The sequence below is a fragment of the Synchiropus splendidus genome, chromosome 9 (assembly GCF_027744825.2).
Source record: "Synchiropus splendidus isolate RoL2022-P1 chromosome 9, RoL_Sspl_1.0, whole genome shotgun sequence".
Taxonomy (NCBI): Eukaryota; Metazoa; Chordata; class Actinopteri; order Syngnathiformes; family Callionymidae; genus Synchiropus; species Synchiropus splendidus.
This window is the reverse complement of record NC_071342.1, coordinates 23,315,688-23,337,130: the sequence shown is the minus strand read 5'-3', so window position 1 is coordinate 23,337,130 and position 21,443 is coordinate 23,315,688. Positions and strand designations below refer to the sequence as shown.

The window sequence follows — 21,443 nt, the reverse complement described above, 5'->3', positions numbered from 1 at the left end:
TTTAAGGATGAAATATTTATTTAAAATGTAATAAATGTACATGATATCACTAAAACGGCTCTTTGTGGTTTGACACACGTGTCATTGTGGCAGGCGCCGACGAAAGTCACATAGGGAAGCTGAAGGAACATTCTGCAGAATTTCCTCTTCAGTGATCATTTAACCTTAAAATTACGCTGTTTGTGTTTTTGGATTTTCTTGGTTTCAACTGAGCGCGTCGTCGGCTTTTAATGTGCTGTGTTGAGCTCAGGCAATTCTGTGCTTCACCTAACAGCAGCTCAAGTGAAGCTCAGGTTCAAGAGAGTAAAGGGGGCTGCACACATATGGAGTCTCCAAGTGCTCCAAGATTCTACTTCACCACCGATCAAGAAGCTCCTCCCCCAAGCCAGAATATCACATGTGATAAAACAACATGCAGGAAGCACGACTGGCAACATGATGCATCGAATGGTAGTGGCTTCATGTACTTTTATTAAACAAAACAATCCTGAAAGAAACTGGACACCTGAAGGACCAGACTGCGTGAGGACGGCTGCAGATTGGAGAGAGATTTATTATTAATTTTTAAAAAAATAGCCTTATTACTGCCATGAATTCGCTGAATGTCAAAACTCCGTGTGTTGCTTCCTTGTTTCTCAGTTGGATTGGCTACATTCGGTTCCACATCACAGTTCGGGTCTGGTGTGATCGGATCGTAACGTTTTTAACAGGTTTAACAGGTTTAACATTCACTCTCAACACACCCCAGACATTAGGATTCTCCTTGGTTCGGAAGGAGAAAAATGGCAACATAAACAGCCTGGTGTCCCTGCGTACGGGCATTCCGCTATCAAAACGCCGTCTGGGTTAAGACGGTCATCTAAGTGGGAACTTATTGGTCCAACCTGCAACCATTGGTAAATCAAATGAGTGTAGCGCCACCTACCGTGTCATGTCTTTATTCTGGGGTTTCAACTCGGAGCTAGTCTCGACTGAGACAGATCGATTAAAATGCTGTCAGACTGAAATAGAAGAGGCAGCAAAACACCAACTTTCCTTTGTAAAATAAAAAAGAAAACCATTGTTGTCGCCAAGTGACTGTGAGCAGCTGAATTTTCTGTCTGCTCCAACAGGTGGCGCCACACACAGATTCCGCGAAATCAAAACCATTCTTGGTTTGATAAGGATTTTCGCTCACCTGCTGGTGCAGGCAGGAAAGCGCTTTAATCACAGAATGCATCGTGTTTTTTGTTCTAAATGAGGATATTATCATTGATAATATCAACTATAACTTATCTCGATTCAACATCTCACACAAAGTTAAGAACTCGACTCTGCACTCAGACATAGCAAGTGGTCTCATGTTTTCGTGGCATCTGGGTTGATATTTAGAAAAAATAGCATCAAAATTATGAAAAGCGATGATCATCTGCACCCCATCACATCAGAACCCCACATTTAAACATGGGAACACGCCTGAAGGTCGTGTGAACACCAACGAGACAACACTTCAGAGAACCCCAATGAAACTTGTAGATGATCGCTGTCTGCCGTCTGCGATCGGAGAAGGGTTTGTCCTCACTGAACGAAGAGGTCGCTCAGCGGCAGTGAAGCAGGAGGAAGTGTTGGCTGCTGTTTGTCCCAAATGAAACCTGACCAGGGAAAGCTGGCGCTGAGAGTATTCTTAGTCTGATCCCAGCAGGATAACAAGGTCACCACAAGTCACAGAGATGCCCTCCACCTCCACCTCCCTGCCTGCACGGGGATGATGTTTGCTCTGGAGATTCAGCCGCCTCTTACGTACCATTAAAGTATTCAAGAAGTAATATACTGGAGCATTTGTCATTAAGGAGTTCTTGGAAACTTCAGTTTCAAATCTGGTCACCATCTAGAAGACATAGGGGAAATATCTGTGTCAGGTAAAGACTACATTCAAGCGAAGGAACCAGTCAGATAAAAGCAAAAAGAGCTCTGGTTATGTGATATTCATGAAGGACTCAGTAGATTCAGCTACTAGAATTCCAGTCCCACTAGTTTAGAGAAATGCTACATTAAATACCCTTGATGCGACTTGAGATCATTCCGGAGTCCACCCTGCTGGCAGATGGACTCCGGCCAGTGGAAACTCACAATTTGAAAAGTGGACTTTGCTGGAGAGGGTTTTATACGATGCAGGATGCTGGAGCTTTGAAGAGCTGGCAGACTCGTGTAAACTGATTGAATTAGGGTCTTCGTCTGGCCTCAGAACTGTCTTGTGGGAAAAATCACACCTTCAGTGCTGCCATGCAAATGTGGAGCAATTCCGGTGCAGAACGGGGGTCAGATCACTTTCATCCACTTTATGGAGCCTGCTGCATCATCCTGCCCCGGATAAACAAACACAGCTCGCTTTTTCATTTGCTCAGGGAGCAATTGAACCCCTGCCCGGCCCCCCCGCGGAGGTCGTAGAATAACAGGGTGACCGCAGAACGTGACCCCGGCTGCCGGAGCAGCTTCCAGCGCCGCAAGCCGACACAGAAGCTGCTGCCATCAAAAAGCACTTACAACCTTCAGCTACTGTGTCCACGACCTCTGAGTCGCAGATGGTCCCACAGAAGGGAGCTGACCGCCGCTGCTCAAGTCGCATCTCAAAACTGAATTCGCATTCTTGGTGACTTGTGGGTGGACTTCACAGAGTGATGTCACTGCAGCATCAGAGCATCATCGCAGAACACGGAGGAGTAAAAAATGAAAGATCCAAAACCATGACCATGCGCAGTCGTGAGCTGGTGACACAGAGGATTCATCTAAAACTGAGGCCGTGTGGATGAACGCTCCATCGAGTCCAGGCCTCCTCAACTGCAGTTCAGTCACCACACGTCTGAGGACAAGCACTGCAACAAGATACTGAACTATTTTTGGACTTTTAAATCTGTGATTCACAAGAACATCAGCTCCACCAGGAATGTCTTTCTTGCCATTCACTCCAAAATCAAAAGTGAACTCCAGTATCAGCTCCAAATAAATACACACACAGTTTGAATCTAAATGGTTCGTGCTCAATAAAAGTCAGATGATGGCGCAGAGCCTGAGAGTGCTGACTGCTACTAACACTGGTTGCTGCAGTGTCATGTCTTTGTCCACTGTGTTGTGTGTGGAATGATGTCAAGCATGTTGCGAGGAAATGCTGTCATCACTGTTCCGAAATAATTGTGACAAAAAGAAGCACAACTGCTGTATATCAGAATTAGCATCAGAATTTTTTTTTTGCAATTTTTATTTTTTTCTAAACGTTATGTATAATACGCTGTCATTCCAGGTCCAAGTCAGCTGAATGAAAGCAAGAACACAGTGAGTGTGAAGACTGTGCTTTAGTGCTGACATAAACTAGGACTTTTCAATGTTTCAGTGGAGATTCTGACAATGTCAGGAATGACATTAAACTAAAGAGAAAAGCATGTTGTTGGGTGTCGTCATGTTGTTTGTTCTGAAACATTGGTGAGGTGAAGTTCTTAAGTCAAGCCTTGCCAGTGTGGCACTGTAGCGCTGTGACGGATCATGGATGGATTCCCTCTGAAAATGACAGACATCCCATTAAATTCAAGTCCCATTGAGTCAGGCGAACAAAAGCAACAGTCCAGGCTGGATAATTGAAACGCAAACAAGTGATCAAAGTGGAGCTGCAGCCCGACAGTGTCATTGTTGATGTCGGACCTTATGCGAGACCTGTTGACTTTTCCAATTGGAGCTGTAAACTTTTGTTTGTCCATGCATTTCCAAGACTGATTGTCAGTGTGATCTGAACAATTACTGCCTAAATGTGTTTGCCAGCACTGGGACCCCCCAACCCCTCCGCCCTAAAAGATCAAAAGGGAAGACATCCCTCCCTCTGAACCCCCCCACCCCCGCCCCGCACCCCTCCCTCCTCCCAACCTCTTCATTTCCTTTTAACCATGACAGTTCAGCTGGAAAGCCAACCATAAATGATTTTGTCCGACGGCCCGGTGTGTGGGACATGGCCTTTTTTTGAGCTTTCACTGAGGGGACATGTTTTGGGGGTGAAAGAAAGAAAGAAGGACAAATGATCTGCATATTTCAATAACGTGCAGTTGTGCTCAACCGATCAAAGAGCTGCAGGGAAGCCACTGGCTGCAGCTCAGAGAACCCTCGTCATGTCAATGAGTGCAAATTGATGCTAGTGATGCTAAACGGTTAAGCCCCTCGCTGAATGTCACAAGGTCAATCAACTTTTGGTAGTCATTTGACCGTGACACAACCCTGGCAGGTTTAGTGGCTCAGAGTGTCTTGGCTGGGCTGAACCAACAGCCCATTTCACTCACAGTGTCTGCAAACAACTACAGGATGAACAATGTGGCACACTGACATTCGAAACAAATCCAGGTGTAAACTAGTACAAAATGACATTGAAAGCAAAAGACATTCAAAGATGGCTGCATTCCAAGTAAACAGTGTTTGTGCTCTAAACATCAGAGTGTTTCCTCCTTGTATTCTGCCTTCTAACAAGCCTTGTTGTTTTTTTTTTTTTTTAAATATCATTGGTGCCTGTGTGTGAGTGGTACAGTATATAATAGAGATTAAAGAAATATCCTCAAGGCTGTAATTACATAAGTCTAAATAACACAAAATATTAGGTTATAGTCACATAATTGCTACTTTTTTCTTTATTGCAAAAATTAAACATACAGTTATGAACAAGCCCATTATAATGTCAAATCACTGGTATATATGGATGATATAAGTATCAGAAACATATACATGAAAATGACTATAATAGTAATAAGAAGAAGAAGATGAAGAAAGAAAAATGATTTAAATTTTACAATTTCAGTTGAGAGCAAGCAGTTATTATTTTTTTGTGCTTTTTGTTTGGTGGAATGTTTAATGGAATTGAAATATAGTTGTGTTTCAATGTAGAAACCAATTCAGGAAGGGGTTCTGTGAGCACATTTAGATTTACAGATGTGGAACTTGGCTGAGATTATAATGAAATACAAATAAATGTTACTTTACAAGCTATAATTCAACATAAAACGCGTCCCTGGAGAGCGTGGACAATGACGTCAAATGTAATCGACGTGACGTCATACACACGCGACCGTTGTTTACATGAGCGGTTCCCTGTTTCCATCGTGCTGAAAAGAATTCGTCATGTTCACCTGGATTTAGGAGCGAAGGTCGCGCGCACGCGCGTGGGTGTGTGTGTATATGAGTGTGCGTGTGGGTTGTGTGCGTGTGTGTGTGTGGCGCTGGAGCGTGCGTACTTTGGGGCATGCTGCTGTTCCAGCTGCCGGACGATGTCCTCTATCATGTCCTCAGTTACCTGGACCTCCGCTCGCTCGGTTGTTTATGTCAAGTAAACAAATGTATCAATCAGTTCATGAAGCGGGACGTGGTCTGGAGGAGGAGCGCGAGAGACTGCCTCAACTCCGGGCTGACCGCGAGTGGACTGGACCTGTGAGCACGCGCACACACACACACACACATAGATAAAGAAAAAAGCAAACCTCCCAGAGATGTATGATCATAAGCCTGAACTTATATTTGAAGTTTTACAAGTGGTCCTAAATCTAAAGCAATCTGAAATGGACAGAAAACTGCCCACTCTTCTATAAATCTCATTTTGGTGTCACAAACGTCCAGTGATCATGTTTGTGTCCGTCTCTCAGGTACCCTCACATCCCTCTGAAGGAGAGAGTGAGGGTGGCTCACAACTGGCGACGGGGACAATGTAAAAGTTCCATTCTTCTCAGGTGGAAAATCAAGTAAGCAAATATAAATCGTCTCCCCAAACCTGTTGAATTACGGTGTGTTGGATTAGCACTCTGTTGTGTTGTGTTGAGGTGTGTACTGTCATTTTCAACATCATAATGAATTTTGTGAAAGTATCAGTGGGGCAGTCAGTCAAGCTGTTGCTCACTATGAAATTCACAAGGATTCAGCGATGTTGTTTTGCATTGAAGGTAGAGGCAGGACCTTGTGTGGACTGCACTCACTAAACATGGATATCGAGTAACTGGCTACACAATGTCTTCCTGACCATGAGACTTGTAATATAGATCATTTATCAAACCTTTTTTATTCTTCCCCACAACCTACTGAGTGCAAATCAATGCTGTTCATGTGTGGGAGCAATGATGTTACCTGTCCTCCTCAGGCTGCTGCCGTACCTGCAGCTGGACAACAACGTGCTATATCTATCTCAGGCCTCAAAGATCGGAGCGTACCATCTGCAGCCGCCGCGGGGCCGGATCCAGAGAAACCCTAGTGCAATCTACTCCGGGCACCAGGGTGACGTCTGCAGATTTGTTCTGACCGATACACATCTCCTCAGCGGGGGAAGGTAGAGAGTGCTGTGTGTCCAACTGTAGCTGGAATGTAAACTGAGTTCAGTTGCACTGTGCATCAGTGATGGCCGAATCCTGGCCCACAGCAGGAGCAGCCGTGTGTCACTGGAGTTTTCCGGTCACAGTCAGGAGGTCAACTGTTTGGACTCCAGAGGAGGCCTGATGGTCAGCGGCTCCAGAGACCAGACTGCTCAGGTGAGCTGAGGGTTGGCCCGGATACTCCGAGGAGGAGTGGTTTACTTAATTGACTTAATACTGTGATGGGAAATGTTTTATCAAGACATATATCACGAGAGCTAAAATGAATCAGTCGTGGATTCCAAACGGTTGAGTGAAAGTTATTCCTGAATAAGACAGCTGTCTCATAAACCTGACAGTTCTAGGCTCACTTGAACTCTCCACTCCAACTCACCCCCCATACACTCACACACACGCAAACACACTTTATCACATGACTTGCAGCCGTGACACTGATGGGGAAATGAGCTTCTATCTAAAGTTGATTTTTTTTTTCCAGATATGGATGCTGGACTCCACTTACCCCAGAGGAACCATCACCATGTACGATCGAGTGTGGTCTGTCGCCATCAGCCCTGCTCTCAGGTAGGTGTCACTGCGGCGTGTAGGGGTGGGAACATTTCATATCACAGTGAGCAAAATGACCACGGTTTATATTATTATGATGGTATTGTTGTCTTGTGCTCAATTTTTGAAAAAAGAAAATCATTTAATAGCGTTTTATTTAGTAGAAACAGCGCACTTCTACTCTAGCTACTGTTGGTTTTGCATCCAAAATATCACTTTAAGAATAACTCAAATCAAACACATCATTTGAAAAGCCTGCTGCATGGTTCATGCCACTGTTGTAGCCCCACTCACTCACTGCTCCACTGGATCTGGAGAGGACATGAAAGAATTGGACGCAATACCTACATTTTGTGGATATTACTCATGTTTCATCAGATAATATTTAGCGGATATAATGACTCCAATGTCGCGTTTGAGTCACCAACTACACTACACAGCGGAGCACAGCGATCCGTGAAAACAGTAAATTCATCTGCATTTTGCAACTTACTCACGACTGAAACATTGCCATTATGTTTTGAATACGGCCATTATGTATTCAAAATGTGATACGAGTTCAGGCTTTTAAGACAGTGAGAAGTATCGTGGCAAATTCATGACTGACAGGAATACTAACTGTATACCATTTTTACTGGGAAGCGATTTGTGAGGCCCCACGGATCAAAACGTGGGTGGAATTTTTGGTCCTTTCCGATACTTCTTATTTGAAATGAATGCAGTGAAGCCGTGTCAATTAGTAAAGGAAAGGAAAAGGTTTTTCATTTGAAGAGAAAGATCCAACACGACGGCAGTCAGGCGTGGTGGGCCTGGTGTCCGCTTCAGAGATCTGAGCCGACCAGACCATTGTCCACGCCATTAATTCTCCAATTTGCTGCCTGAATTGTCTAATGGCCTCCTCTCACTGAGCACAATTAAACTCTTACCTACACGGGTTCCACCCACTTCACCAGCAGGTGCTCCGTCCAGGAGCACAGTGGAGTCGCTCTCGTGGATGAGCTCCGGACATGCTTGTATGTGTCCTGCAGAGGGCTGATATTTGGGAGGTGAACCCCGACACCCGAGCCCCAGAATGAAACAGTTCCATTACCACAGCAAGTAAGATGATGATTTGTGGAGGTTCATGTGATCTGATTATTCACATATCATCAAATGGAAGCAGCATAGTCTGTGATGAGTCACTGCTAAGATTCTGGAAGATCTAGTATTCATTCTCTTGTCGAGGCACTTGGATGCATTCTGCTGTTGTAGTCGAGACCACCAGATGCGAGACCAGAGCATAAAGAGTTTGTGGGCCCGAGATTTGGTCAAGACCAAGACTGAGACCAAACTGATTCCAGAACAAACTGGTAGTTGGTGAAATGAAAGCATTTCAGCTCTGGATTTATTCTGGAAAAATGACAGCCGTTTCTTTTGCAGAGACTTTGGCTTCTGTATTCAGTTCGGTCTCTGTGTCGGTCTTTGTCTCGCCCCTCCTCATTGGTCTCGGTCTGGACTCTGTCTCGCTTACAACACTAATGCATTCTGAAGATTTGGGAGCAAAGGTGATGCCACTGTGTGAAGCAGAGGAATAAAACACAGACTTCTTGAAACTGCTTTCTTCTCAACAGAACACGTGTGTGAGAGGAGTTTCCGCGCGACCTTTTGGACACAAATAGGACTCAAAATGTTTTCACCAGAATGAGGATGGGGGCAGCAGCCTTGGCATTTCACGTCAGACACAATAATCCACCCACTGCCCTCACCTGATATCCACACTAGTTGCAGGGAATGGAACAAATGTGTGGGCTTGTCCCTGAGCGCCGACTTGGTTAGAAGATCTAGATCTATGATGCTATTCTGGACTGAATGAACACAGCTGAGCGACCATCAACTCACTTTTGTCTCGTCGATGGAGTTGCTCGTTCAGGACGTGTTGGACAGCAGTGTGCTGAGTAGCAGCATCGGTGTGGCGCATGAACATGGCAGCAGGTGCTGCTGAGTCTGATGGTCACCGATGACCAGCAGCTCCTGTGAGAAAGCAAATGTGCGGCGATGGTTGGGAGATGAATGATTCTGTCACTCAAGGGCTGTGGGAGCCGGAGTGACGGTTTGTCCGCCGAAATCTTGAAAGTGTGCGCATGCTCGAGTGAGCGCGGGTGTAGAAGTGGGCCGCAGCCAGTGGAGGGAGAAGCCACCCTGAAGAGAGGTGAGAACTGGGAGGGGGCCGCCATTGTTTTGTCCAGAATTCCTCAAGCACAACTACAAAGATCTTGCAGGGGCCAAAAGTGCTTTTCAAAGTTCCCAAAAGGAGAAATTGATTGTTGGATAAACCGTCCCGATTCGCCACTTTCTCACCAGCGACAGGGGAGGATAACCTTTGACCTCCAGTATCAAAGTACAGGCTGTCAGCACAGCAGCCACCCAACCAGCCAGGGCCATCTATCTGTGCCCCCCTTCACCACCTCACCTCACACACTCCAATTTCACCCCCACTGCTCTGCCCCACTCAACCGCAAGAAAAAGCCCGAAATGCAGGTCTTTCTCTTTGGTCTCTCCCGAGCCGTCCCCGCGGCTCAGGAGTCAAGAATTCAATTAGTTAAAAAGAGAGAAGAAAAGAGCGAGGCTGCAACAAAGCATCGATAAGGGGCACGATGTGCGTTCCCACACGCTAAATACAGGGCGCTTTCCCCGGGGCCCACAGTGCCAGGGGACGCACACGGCAGGAGGCGAGAATAATCACAGCTCCCTCTCAACCCCTCATTACACACGCACACACACACACACACAGATAACTTCATACAAGCATGCATTATGGCACGTCATCCACACACACACACACACACACCTGAAGAGCTCTCATTGAAGGAGCGCTTCACACAGGTGCTCTCAGGTTCACCTGGAAGCTTCCGTCTGCTCCTAAACACAAGGCTGCACCACACGGCCAAGATCCTGTGTGTGTGTTTTGGAGGAGACTTTTTGAAAGATGGCATTGGAAAGACGAGGTTGTTGGAGTGAGGGAGAAATGTCAAGCGTCATAATAGTCATAAAACTCAGGTCAGTGGTTGCACACAAACGTAATAAGTAGTGGTGAGACTTTAACGAGTTCATTACCATTCGTTAATTACAACAAAAAACACATCAAAGTTTTTCAGCATTTAATCTTTTTAATTTAATTTAATTGAACAGTTTGCTCTCCAGACAACAGGGAACCTTTGTCAGTGCAGGAGCTCCTCCAAGACACGTGGCAGCTAGGATGAGAACAACAACAACAAACATGGAGGAATATGTTACTTGGACTTTAGGGGGGCGAGCTTCACTTTAAGACAAATATTTTCAAGACATTAAAAGAGCTTTAGTTGAAATAAGGTGATATAAAAACTTGAATGTAGCCACCATGGTGATTTATTGTGCTGTTGTCAAACTGATGCAGTTGTTCAAATGTATGTATGGATCCATCATTTGATTCAGTAATATACCACATACATTCAAATTGAAAAATGTAGCTTCTTGTGGAAAATATTCTGATACCATTAAACTGTGATTAATTCAGATTAATTAATCACAAATTCTCGAATTATTTCAAATTTTTTTTAATCGAATCCCACCCGTAGCAATAAGTTTTGCTGTGTTCAACCAGAAATTTGCTTGTCACATGCTCAAACGTCACAAACCAAACATAAAGAGTCGTACTGTCTTTTTTCCCAGGAAAATATACTTCCTTTCCAATCCATATATTTTCATTATTCAACATTCAATTTTTTTACGGTCATTTATGTTGATTCCTGCTGTAGTGTCTGGTTGACCAAATGATGCTCAGCAGCACTGCAGTAAAGGTGGGTGCCAGCGGTGAGTGGACGCAGGACGGGGCAGCGTGGGAGTGGGCGACTGGTCACGGCTGCGGTCAGATTCATCCAGCACATTATCCTAATGAGTGCGCCCCACCCCGGTTGAAGCAGGAGAATCTCTGTGATCACTGGAGCTCTGCTTCTGCTGGAGTTTAAAGCATGTCGGTCGAGCTCCTGGACACCATTTTTTAACTGAAAAGTTGAGAACCTTGGCCTCAAATGTGATGAAACGCAGAGTGAAATTTGCTTAGGTCGGTCTTTGCGAAATGTTCTGAAATGCGTTCGATCACTGCTGAGGTTTCCATCAGACAACCGTCTGATCCGTTTGTGTGTGTCAGTCGAGGTCCGTGGTTTGCAGCGTGTCAGGTGGGTGGCTGCTTACGCTGCTGTTAGTGCCACACATGGACCCACAAACACCTTCCGTATCACCCATGTGAAAAGTTTGTAATAAGTTTGCGATTTACATCCTGAACAACCTGAAACTGTGTTTAAACAACTTTGCTGTAGTAAGTGATGGAAGAATGAAGACACATTCTATGTACACACAAATATAAAGTACATTAAAGTCACTTTACTTGTTATCACAAGACTATTACTGGTAGCTATTATTATTGCTCTGCGCTCATCTGAATTCAAACCTTTGTTTGAGAGACAGTGAGCGAGCGAGCGTGTGTGAGAGGGAGCAGGGGTCAACGCTGCCACCCTCTGACCACTGCCCCCTCCTCTGCCAATAGAAAAGCATCATAACCCTTTGAGCCCTGACATATTTAGAAAGCAGATAAAAGCACTTTTTACAAACTAGATACACGTCGGGTACAAAGCCGGGGTCAAGCGCAACAAATTAACAACCCTCTTTGTGACGGGGGTGGTGGTCCGTCGACAGAAGGGTGCGGGGGTCGGCCGGGCAGAATTGAACCGCCCCTGGAGTCCAGGGCCAAAAGCCTCCACATTCCCAGAGTCGGGATGTGGGCTATTCTCTTGTATTCATGTGTAATTGGTGCTTGGGGCCGAGGCTGAGATAAATACTCACTTACTTCTTGTGTTTGTATTATGTCCTCCTCATGGAAAACTTGTTTGGAATTCCCTAATTTGCAGAAGAAAAAGTCAGGGCAGCCATTGATGTTGTGGACAATCAGGGGAAAGAAAGAATTCATTTACAAACGGCTGTCTCACTGTGCTTCCACTGTGGAGAGTTTATAAGTCAGAAATAGAGTTTTACCTTTACAAACTGAGGGAGTTTCTTAATGGTCCAGTTTGTCACAGGGGCTTTGGAGAGCTGGACACTTTCTTTGAAAAGTGCTGAACTTTTAGATTTAAATCCTCCCTGCAGCTGTATAGATTTGAAATGTGTGTCCCATTGTGGTTTAGTGATTCATTGAGACATGCAACTTATCAGACTTTCCGCAGAGAGAGTGTGTCCTCCTCGGTGCTGGATGTGCCTGTAGTGTGGGGTGAACGATGCATTCTGACTCCATAGTAGGGCCGTAGAGACTGCCACTAGGTGCCACGAGTGAAAGTCAAAAATATCGTGCTGACTAGGGGTGCTCCGATTGGTCCCCGATTGTTATCAGCCAATTTTAGTGTGATCGGTGAATGCCGATCACTTCCGATCACAAGTGACCCGCTGGTTGTGATGCGTCCGCTCCTCCCTCCTTGCTGCTCACTCAGCAGCAGCATGTCTGCTGTGGAGCTTTTATCAATCTGTCACATAAAGTTTGCATCCTGCAGCACATGCACGGGACAATGCTGCGCAGGGAAGCGCCTTCAAATGAAGCTCCAGCACTTGACGGAGCATGGAGAGTTTTCTGGGCTCATGAAAGTGAGAGCCCTGGTTCCTCAGCAGCAGGCTGTTAGCAACACTTGCAGGTCCGAGCTTGACATTCGGAATGATGAGAAATAATTATTAATTTAACCGGACTGGATGAGCAGCCTTTCTCAGGTGTCGCTTATGCTGCGATGGAAACAACTGAATCCGTCGCTGTTTTGGAGTCAGGTGCAGCACTCATCAGCCCCATGAATCTGAAACTTTTAAAAACGTCCGGAGTGGAAACTTTCATAAATGCAGTGCCCTCTGTCTCTGAGTCCTGCTATAAGTGGCCAGTGTGTAAATATGTCACAGACATAGCAGAGTGTCTAGAGACTCACCAAACTGCGACGTCTCATATTGAATTAAATGTTTTCCAGTTGTCTTCAGCATGTCTTATGACATAATAATTGCTGCATTCTGCCATTTTTTCTATTTTTTTGCCTCCCTAAAGAGGTGTTTTAAAACATGTCTGAATTAAAATGATTGCATGTTCATGTTTTCACATCCTGTACACAGACGGTCTCATCATATTGATTACAAATTCATTGTCAATCCATGTGATTGGCAGCAAAAACTCTGATTGGAACTTCCTTAGTGGTGACCATCTGACACAGTCGCGTTTCAAACGTAATTCCATGTGATGTCGATGTGTGTAACAGAACTCAGTATCTCCAACATCTCTGAAGCGATTGTGATGGTTTGGAGCCTCTTTTTTCAACAGCATTCTATTGCTCAGCTCCGACTTTAGGTTTGAATCATTGATTTATAGCCCCAGCATGTGGTGATGCACGGGTCCCAGGCTGGGGACGGGACCTGAACTGGTGACTTCTTAGAGCGAGTCATCAACATGTGGAGCTCCAAAACGGTGACCGGTCCGTCGGTCGACCAAACCGAGCTGGCCCATCTGAGGAGTCCCACAGTTAGTGTGTGTTCCCCTCCAGAGAGAGTTTGTGTGACCCCGCCACACAGATAATGCAGCCAGCTGATGAGGTTACCCAAACGGCAACAGAGGCCCAGCCAAGCCTTAACGATGAGCGGAGGGGTGCGGAGGGTGTTGACGGTCTTTGCTCCCAGACGTGGCGGGGTGCATGTGTGTTTAGGGGGGACACTTGGCCTACATCAGGCGAGAGAGGCTCTGACCTTAGCGGCTATAATATCAGTGCCGAGCCTGACCCCGGATCGGGCCGGCCTGCCACTTCAGACAGGTGAGCGGGTGAGTCACATGGGGGGAGGCAGCTCTTTCTTTGTGTGGCTGCTGCATCCACCAGTGCCACTGAGGGGTGAGTAATGTGAGTAATGGAGAGTAATAGGGTCCCGATAGTGAGTGTGACCATAACCCTATTGTATCCTGTGTCATGGAGGTCAAAGGTCTCCCACCGTGCATACCGGACCCGTCTCTGCCGACCCATTTGGGCCATAAATGAGTTTACCCAACACTAATTACTCGGGGTGCACCAGTGGACCACGCTGCTGAGCGGCTCTGACAGCTGCCCCAATGCCTCACTTCGTGCTCACTCCGCTTTAGCCGTGCCTAGAACCCCCACACGCCGCCCCTGCCTGCCCTTCCTGCAGGTCTAGAACCCTGGCTCTTATCTAAGGTGCCACGAGCAGCGCGAGCATCTCGGTTGGTGTCGGCTTCCTTCAACAGATGACAGCAGAGATCCTGCGCAGCTCATCTGCTCTGCTCCGGTCCCCGCTGAATCTTTTAGTTCATGCTTTATAGTTCTGTGTCATAGTTCACATTTGCGTTTCACTCCAGCATGGTGTGGGATTTTGCCTGGTACATTGGGTGACCTTTGACCTCTGCCCTACTGTTGCAGTGGCTCAGACTCGGATTGGGAAGCAGGTTTATTTTATTAGAACATCATCATACAATACAGACATATTTTTTCACCTTTATCAACAAAAGCTAAATTTCTAACCCCACTTCTTTCTGTCTTCAACAGACTTCCTTCAAAATGTGTGAGTTCATGGGTTAAGCAACAACATAACTGAAAAAAACACAAGCGAGAGAAGAACACAGATCAAAACAAAGTCAACAACAGCAAGCAAAAATTAACACTTTTTTTTAATGAAAGAAAATGAATGAAGCACATACGCGGCACATTTATTTTAGGAGGCACTGACAGGAGGTGTGGAGCAGCAGGTTAAAGTCTGCCGACACGCTGAGCTGTTTCTGGTGCTGCTTTAACTGGCAGCTTTATTTACAGCTTACGTGGACAATCGGCTAATTCAGCCTAATTGTTGTCAGTAATGACTTTTGATTCATTGGTGTGTGTGTGAAACACTGAGTTTCTCTCAGTTTGTCTCTCTTTTGTCCCCCTCTTTCTGCAGCTCCTTTGTCACCGGCACAGCCTGCTGTGAAGACTTCACTCCGCTCCGCATCTGGGATTTGGAACGGTGAGTCGGGAAATTCCCTCTTCCACTCGCTCGCCATTGTCACGAATACTGAAGTGATGGTTGCGCACGTGTGTCTGAAGCTTTCCTGTAAAACACTGGAATTGATACCTCCAATGTTTTCATGGCATGTAACTGAACAAATCACGTGATAACAGTTAACTGTTGAGTCCTGGATAGAGACAGAAGTCGGCAGCTTGAAGGCCAGTGGAGAAGCTACAGTCTGGTGCAGCTCTCCTTTAGGCAACTAAGCAAATGTTAGGACCACATGTGCGTCTCTGTGGAAGCACATTGTTAGGGACTGGGTTTTTCAGTTTGTAAACTTCTTTGGTGTTGAAGGAGGTGGGAAGCTCTTGAGTGATGTGTCTGAGCGTCTTTGACAATTGTTTTTACTTTGTGTCATTGGCGCTTTACGTTGGTCGCGGAGTTGTCTGGACTTGGTTTCCTTAGCAACCGATTCCCTGTTAGTCAGGACCCGAGGGTGGACGTTTCTGTTGCCACTCAGAGACCTTGGTCTCTCGAAACACCTGGTCCAACCTGTGCAACCTATCCTCACTCCCATGCATAATATGTTAACTTAGGAAAAGTCTTCTGCGTTGCATGTTGACGCGTTAGGCTTTCAATTGAAGCGTATGTTTGGCCTTCTGAGGCATATCCTGATGCTGTGGGCGTAAAAAAAAAGACAGGGGTTGGCGATAGGTAAGTCATGGGTGATACAAAACATTTTTTACTCCATTAAAACATGGATACATTAACATGCAACATGGAAGCCAGGCTTTGCTGTCAGTATAGGGAGCAACACTCTTTCCTAATGTCCAGTGTTTTTCAACATTTTTCAGTATTCATCATATTCATTTGTGAAAAGCTGGAGCTACTGACACTCGCTTGTTATTTAGCTAGTCTATTTGCAGAAACAAATTGCAGAAAATGTATTTGTTTCAAATGTCTCCAGAAAGTAGCAGGCAATATGGCAGTTTAAATAACTGTTTTGATTTTATCACTTCCCTTTTGCATGATTTTATTGTAGTGTTGAGTTTCCAGACAAATCCTCAGCTTCTTTGCCTGAACTTGCTTCATAAAAACAATGATTCTTTCTCTCTTCACATTTTGGAGCACATTTATTTTGTTGTGCATTTAGTTCGTCGCCAACTTTTACTCCTCACCGTGGTTGCTCGTCAACACCTCTAATCGTCATGATTTAATGTCATCATATCAGCTCATTTTTTGGATCATTTTCCCATAGCACCCCGTTTGAAAAACGCTCTAATAGTGTGACACACATGCCTCTTCAGACTTCACCTCTGCAGCAGCACTACAAAAGTCCAAATCCGAACACCATGAAAGTGAAATTCAATTCAATTTTAAATTCACATTATTTTCTCCTGCGTGTCAAACATCAAGATTGTCAAGTTCAAACTCACAAGTTGTCTACGAGACTGCTTTAATTCTACCTACAAGTTTTTTTCTTATTAGGAAATGACCCCGGTGTTTCCCAGACACTTTGACAGCACATTTTGATGTCTGAGGAGTGAAAGTTAGGCTGTTGAAGGTGTCGCTCAGATACCTGACTTCTTGTGCCTATGTTTCGCTCCAACTTCAGAAGAGGAAGATTTGAAACGATGAAGTCATTGGTCAGATCCACTCGTGAGGAGATCCCACCCAGGTGGCGCGTCACAGGAATCAGTGAGAGAATTCCCAACTGGCGCTCCTCAAATTCTCCCTCTGATTCCAGCCAAAGGGACTGCTTCTTTTGTGCAATCGAACAGTCGGAGCAGGATTCTTGTCATTCCTGCTGCTGAAAAGACTGGAGGTCTTTGGCTGCAGAGCAGCATTGTGCTGCGGCGACTCACCCGCTCCTCCGCCGTGGGGAGGCGCCAAGGTGAGCCTGAGTGGTGTGGACATGCAGCAGGTTGCGTGACTCCCTCGTGTTTGTTTTAGGAAGTAAAAACCTCAGCAGGGCTCTTTTCTCTGCTTGTCTCGCGGCTTTTGACGTGTGGGACTTGTGTGTCCCCGGGTCCTGACTCAACTTAGCCTGCAGCCACTTCTGTGACAAAACACACATAGACACTGGCTTTATGTGCCTGAAAACTAAAGCTGAGCTTCTGCTTCTCCTTCAAATCATTAATGAGCCCTTTGACAAGTTGTGTGTGTGTTGTGTGTGTGGCCCCTAAAGCCAAAGTGACTCCTGCGGTGAGAGCAGACAGGCTTAAGTCAGGACACAGACTCAGTGTGTCACGCAGCCAGCAGCACCATAACAATCAGCCATGCCCCCTACCACCACCCCTCGCCCCCAGCAGCTTCTCCTCATTTACAGCTGGAATTATTATTTCTCCTGCAGTTTGCTGAGTCGTCATGCTTTCAGAGGTGACGGTGGATCACAGCGAACTGGACCGAGTCGGGATGTAGTTGTTCCTAGAGTCCACTGGAGTCAGTGATCCTGGCTAAAGGTGGTGGAAGCAGTCCAAACAGTAGAGGACGAGACACGCTTCGCACTCTGTTGTCAGTTCATGTTGACAGGTTTTGTGTCTGATGGTGGTGGAGGCTCCGATCCTGTCTTCCACATCAACAAAAAAAACCCCTTAAAACCCTGAGAACGAACTGAATCCACCCAGTCCCAAGAATGTTGTTATCAGTTTTCATGAGCTTCAGTGCAGCACGCTGTCAACCTTCGTGGACGTTTGCCTTGGCGTGGAGCTGTCACAGGCAAGGTGTCTCCCGCGCTCGGCCTCCTAACAAGCGATGTCACCGGCTGCGACGGCTCTACACGACTCCTGGCTTGAGTGGCCGTAGCCCTCGGACTTCAGGGCCCGGAGGTTTGTGTGGCCGGACTAAGCTGCTCGGTGGTGGCTGTAAAGGTGAAATTAGGGGTCGGTACCCCACACGGACAAGCCTCGGCCTCATCACGGACTCCCCGTCGGCCTGGGCTTAAGCATGAGACCCTGGCAATGAGAAAGCTCTCAGCCAATAGGCCTCCCTGCAGGGAAAGCTCTGGTCCAATAAGAAGGCCCCCTGTGGTCAGACTGGGGGATTACCAGTCCGAGCATGTAGATTGAGGTCCCGGGCCAGGAAGGGGGCCACGCTCGGTCACCAAGGCCAGTGGCCTCCGCTAAATAGTTGCTATGGGGCAGGTATCAAACGTGTGAGGGTGGCAGACAGTCACGGTCATGAAGGGTATTAGATGGCAACAAAGAGACAGTTATTCTGCCATAATCCGCCCTGCTGCGCGCAGGTTATTCTTCAATAATCAAGAGGCCAAGAGCAAGTGGAGCAGAGCTGTGATCACAAGAGCATGGTGGCGCAGCGACACACACACACACACACACACACCGAGCAAGCAAGTTTATTTATCACTTGCAGAGGGAGCAAGGACCACACTCTCCCAGCAGCTGTCTAATCCAGAGTTAGACACCAAATCTGGTTTCCAATTGACTGATCATTGCACAGGTATAGTTCCCACACTCCACCAGACACTTTTTAAAGAGTGAGATCGGCACCAGAGAACTGGTGGCCATAGGTCTGGTGAGCCAAGGCTCATTGCCGTGTTGCAGGGAACGGTGGTCTCCACCAAAGCATGGAGTCCTGAGGCAATATCTTGACGGTTGCTGAATGTTGCTGTGAGGATGGGATGCTCTGTCTGAAGTGATGCAGGGGGCTGATGGTGTGTCTCCTTCAGGCTGGAGTGTGTCTGCTGCCTGGGCTCCGAGTACCGCCGCGGGGCCGGTGTGCTGGACATGGTGTTTGAATCGCCGACTCAGCTCTTCACCTGCGGTTACGACACCTTCATACGACTCTGGGACCTGAGGCTGAGCTCACAGTAGGCACACACACACACACACACACACACACACACACACACACACACACACACACACACACACACACACACACACACACACACACACACACATACACACACTCTGTAGCCAGAAACCGTCCGTGCGACTTCAACTCAACCCTCCTCGGCCAGACCTCATTGTTCCACCTCCTCGCGCCGGGACCGAGCTGACGTTGTTGGGGAGGGGACTCATTTCTGGCAGCAGGGGTTTGTGGACCAGTCAAGTAAGGCAAATCAGATGTGATTGGCAGGTGGCTCTGGGGAGCCTGGGAGCGGTTAGTGTGGTGTGAGGTCCACTAGAGGGGGGTCCCTCTTTAGATATCTATAATTCATGCCCTCCAATGGAACCTGCCTTGAGAGGACCGCGGCGTCGGCTGGAGGTTTAGCTTGTCTGGAAGTGAGGTCACGTGCTGTGAAAGAAGACGGGGGAACGGAAATTTGTTTTTCTCCCTGGAAGCTTGGATCCACAACGATACTAGAGTTTAGAACCAGTCTACCGTCAACACACCTTTTCCATGCTGGTCATGTGAAGGTGGATTTTGACAACCTGACAAAATAAAGGCCATGATAAAATGTCTAATGAAATGAGATGACATTCTCAGTTCATCAGTGGCATCTCACTTCTGCTGCGGCAGACACAGGTTCCAGATCTTATTTGAAAGCGGCACCTGTGGTGGGCCTGAACTTGCTGAGCACGTTCAGAACACTAAGTTCAGAACGGGACCAATATGAAGTCTGCTGGTTCTGCATCCCCACCAAGAAGAGTGGTGCAGGTTTTTGCGCCACACAATTCAGATTTTTATTCTGGTGATTAAAACACCAGTATAAATCCTGGTCTTTTAATTTATTTTATTTTATTTTATTATCAAGCTTATTCTGTGAAGTCAGCAGTTTCTTCTGATCCATAGCCAAAAGTGCCCACTGGGCCTGTTTGTGATGTCCCTCCTGGTTTCTAGGAATTGTCTGTGTTTATACCACTAGGTACAGATAGGGACTGTAGCAGTTGTTGGTGACTGAAACCAGTGGGAAATTGTCGTGATGGTGACGACTCATCTGTCCCACATGTTCACCGCAGGTTCTGTTTCGATTTGCATCCCCTCATCACATCAGCCTTGTTTTGATGTTTTCAGACACGGACGGGCACTTGTTTAGCTCTTCTGACTTGGGGGATACGCAGCGGAGGTGTGAGCCCCCCCCTCCTCCACTGGAGGCTAAAATTAGAGCGTGTGAGTGAGAGACAAGAAGCCGTCCAGACTGCCTCTTTGTCTGCTCCCGTGTGTGTCTCATCACTTATTGATGAGGCAGCACTAATGGAGGATCGATGTTATCGGCTGGTCCAGCCCAGGCTGTCGCGTGAGCAGGACCCCAAAACGAGTGGTGGATTCAAAATGATGAAGATGTTTTGTTTGGGTGAACCGCTTCTACGGTTGGCTTTGGCTGCCAGAAATGAGGTCAAAGGTCGTGCCAAGTCCTGGACCTGCGGGTGACGGGCGTGAGTTCGGAGTCTAGCTGTGTCTCTGGTCATGAAGGTTGACCACAGAGTCACTTTCACGGCGTGTCTGGTGGCCAAGTGTCGGTGGAAACAACAGCACATCTTCTTCTGGAACAGGAAGTGTGTGATGGAGTGGGAGGAGCCTCATGACAGCGCCCTCTACTGCATTCAAACAGATGGTAATCACATGGTTGCCAGCGGCTCCTCGTACTACGGAGTAGTCCGTCTGTGGGACAAGCGGCAGAAGAAGTGCCTGCAGGTGGGTGACCCCTGGACACACACACGTGAACACACCTCAGGTGCCATGTTGGATATCTCCTGTCGCGCAGTTCTTCCAGCTGAGCTCAGACCTGGTCAGCAGCCCCGTGTACTGCCTCAGGTTCAGCAGTACTCACCTGTACGCAGCCCTGGCCACGACGCTGCACTGCCTGGACTTCGCACACCCCCCCCGCCTGATCAGGTGACACCGGAGGACGACTGGAACACACCCTTCTCCCTTTTTTTTTTTTTTATTTAAACTGAAGCAGTGTTTGTATCTTCTGTGATTAAAACATGAGTGCAGTTAAATGTCACTTCTTCTGTACCTCATCGTCTTCAGGACCATGTGGTTAGACTCAGAGGGCCACGTGTGGGCCCCGGGCCGCAGGTTGCTTGGCTAGAGACAGAAGCAAGCCGCAACTTGTCAGGAAGAAGCTAATCCAGTGGCCCAGGGCCGGTGTGGCGCACACGTTCTCCAGACATAAAATCATGTTCCTGGGAAGAAAACATGGATCAGTGTTTCCTCCTCTTCAGTGCTGCCGCAGTCTTTGAGGGGATTAGAGCACGTTAGCCTCCTGACAAACTGGCTTCGTCACCCTGGAGACGGTGTTTGGGTTGACATGCGTGTGACCTTGCACCTGAGATCACACGCTGGAGGAGTTGGACCCCCGGAGCCGCACACCTGGAGGCTCACAGCTCATACAGTACGAGTTTGTGTGCGTGTGTGTGGAGACATCCATCTCAGGGCTCAGTAGAACCATCGGGGTTCAGCCCTGTTGCCATGGCAGCAAGCCTACACAGGATCTGGTGTGACCTCTAATGGTCCAGATTAGATCATGTCCATCCATTAGCTAATATTTGAGGCCAGTAGGAGCAATGTCCAGGGTGCATGCAGACATTGCACATCCATGCAGGAGAT

At 47.1% G+C, this 21,443-nt stretch overlaps 1 protein-coding gene across 1 annotated transcript; it reads left to right on the top strand.

The window, feature by feature from the left end:
• Positions 1 to 5,070: 5,070 nt before the first annotated feature.
• fbxw4 (F-box and WD repeat domain containing 4) lies at positions 5,071 to 20,784 on the top strand. The gene is made up of 9 exons (XM_053874926.1): positions 5,071 to 5,433; positions 5,646 to 5,741; positions 6,134 to 6,319; positions 6,386 to 6,518; positions 6,841 to 6,926; positions 14,877 to 14,942; positions 18,613 to 18,753; positions 20,384 to 20,525; positions 20,596 to 20,784. Exons 1-9 carry the CDS (start codon positions 5,249 to 5,251, stop codon positions 20,728 to 20,730), a joined length of 1,170 nt encoding a protein of 389 aa, XP_053730901.1. The 5' UTR covers positions 5,071 to 5,248; the 3' UTR covers positions 20,731 to 20,784.
• The last annotated feature ends 659 nt before the right edge of the window (positions 20,785 to 21,443 follow it).

Coding starts and splice junctions, on each gene's coding strand:
- fbxw4 (XM_053874926.1), top strand. CDS start 5,249: ATGCTGCTGTTCCAGCTGCCGGACGATGTCCTCTATCATGTCCTCAGT. Junction 6,519..6,840: donor CCAGAGACCAGACTGCTCAG/GTGAGCTGAGGG, acceptor TTTTTTTTCCAG/ATATGGATGCTGGACTCCAC. Junction 14,943..18,612: donor CGCATCTGGGATTTGGAACG/GTGAGTCGGGAA, acceptor TGTCTCCTTCAG/GCTGGAGTGTGTCTGCTGCC.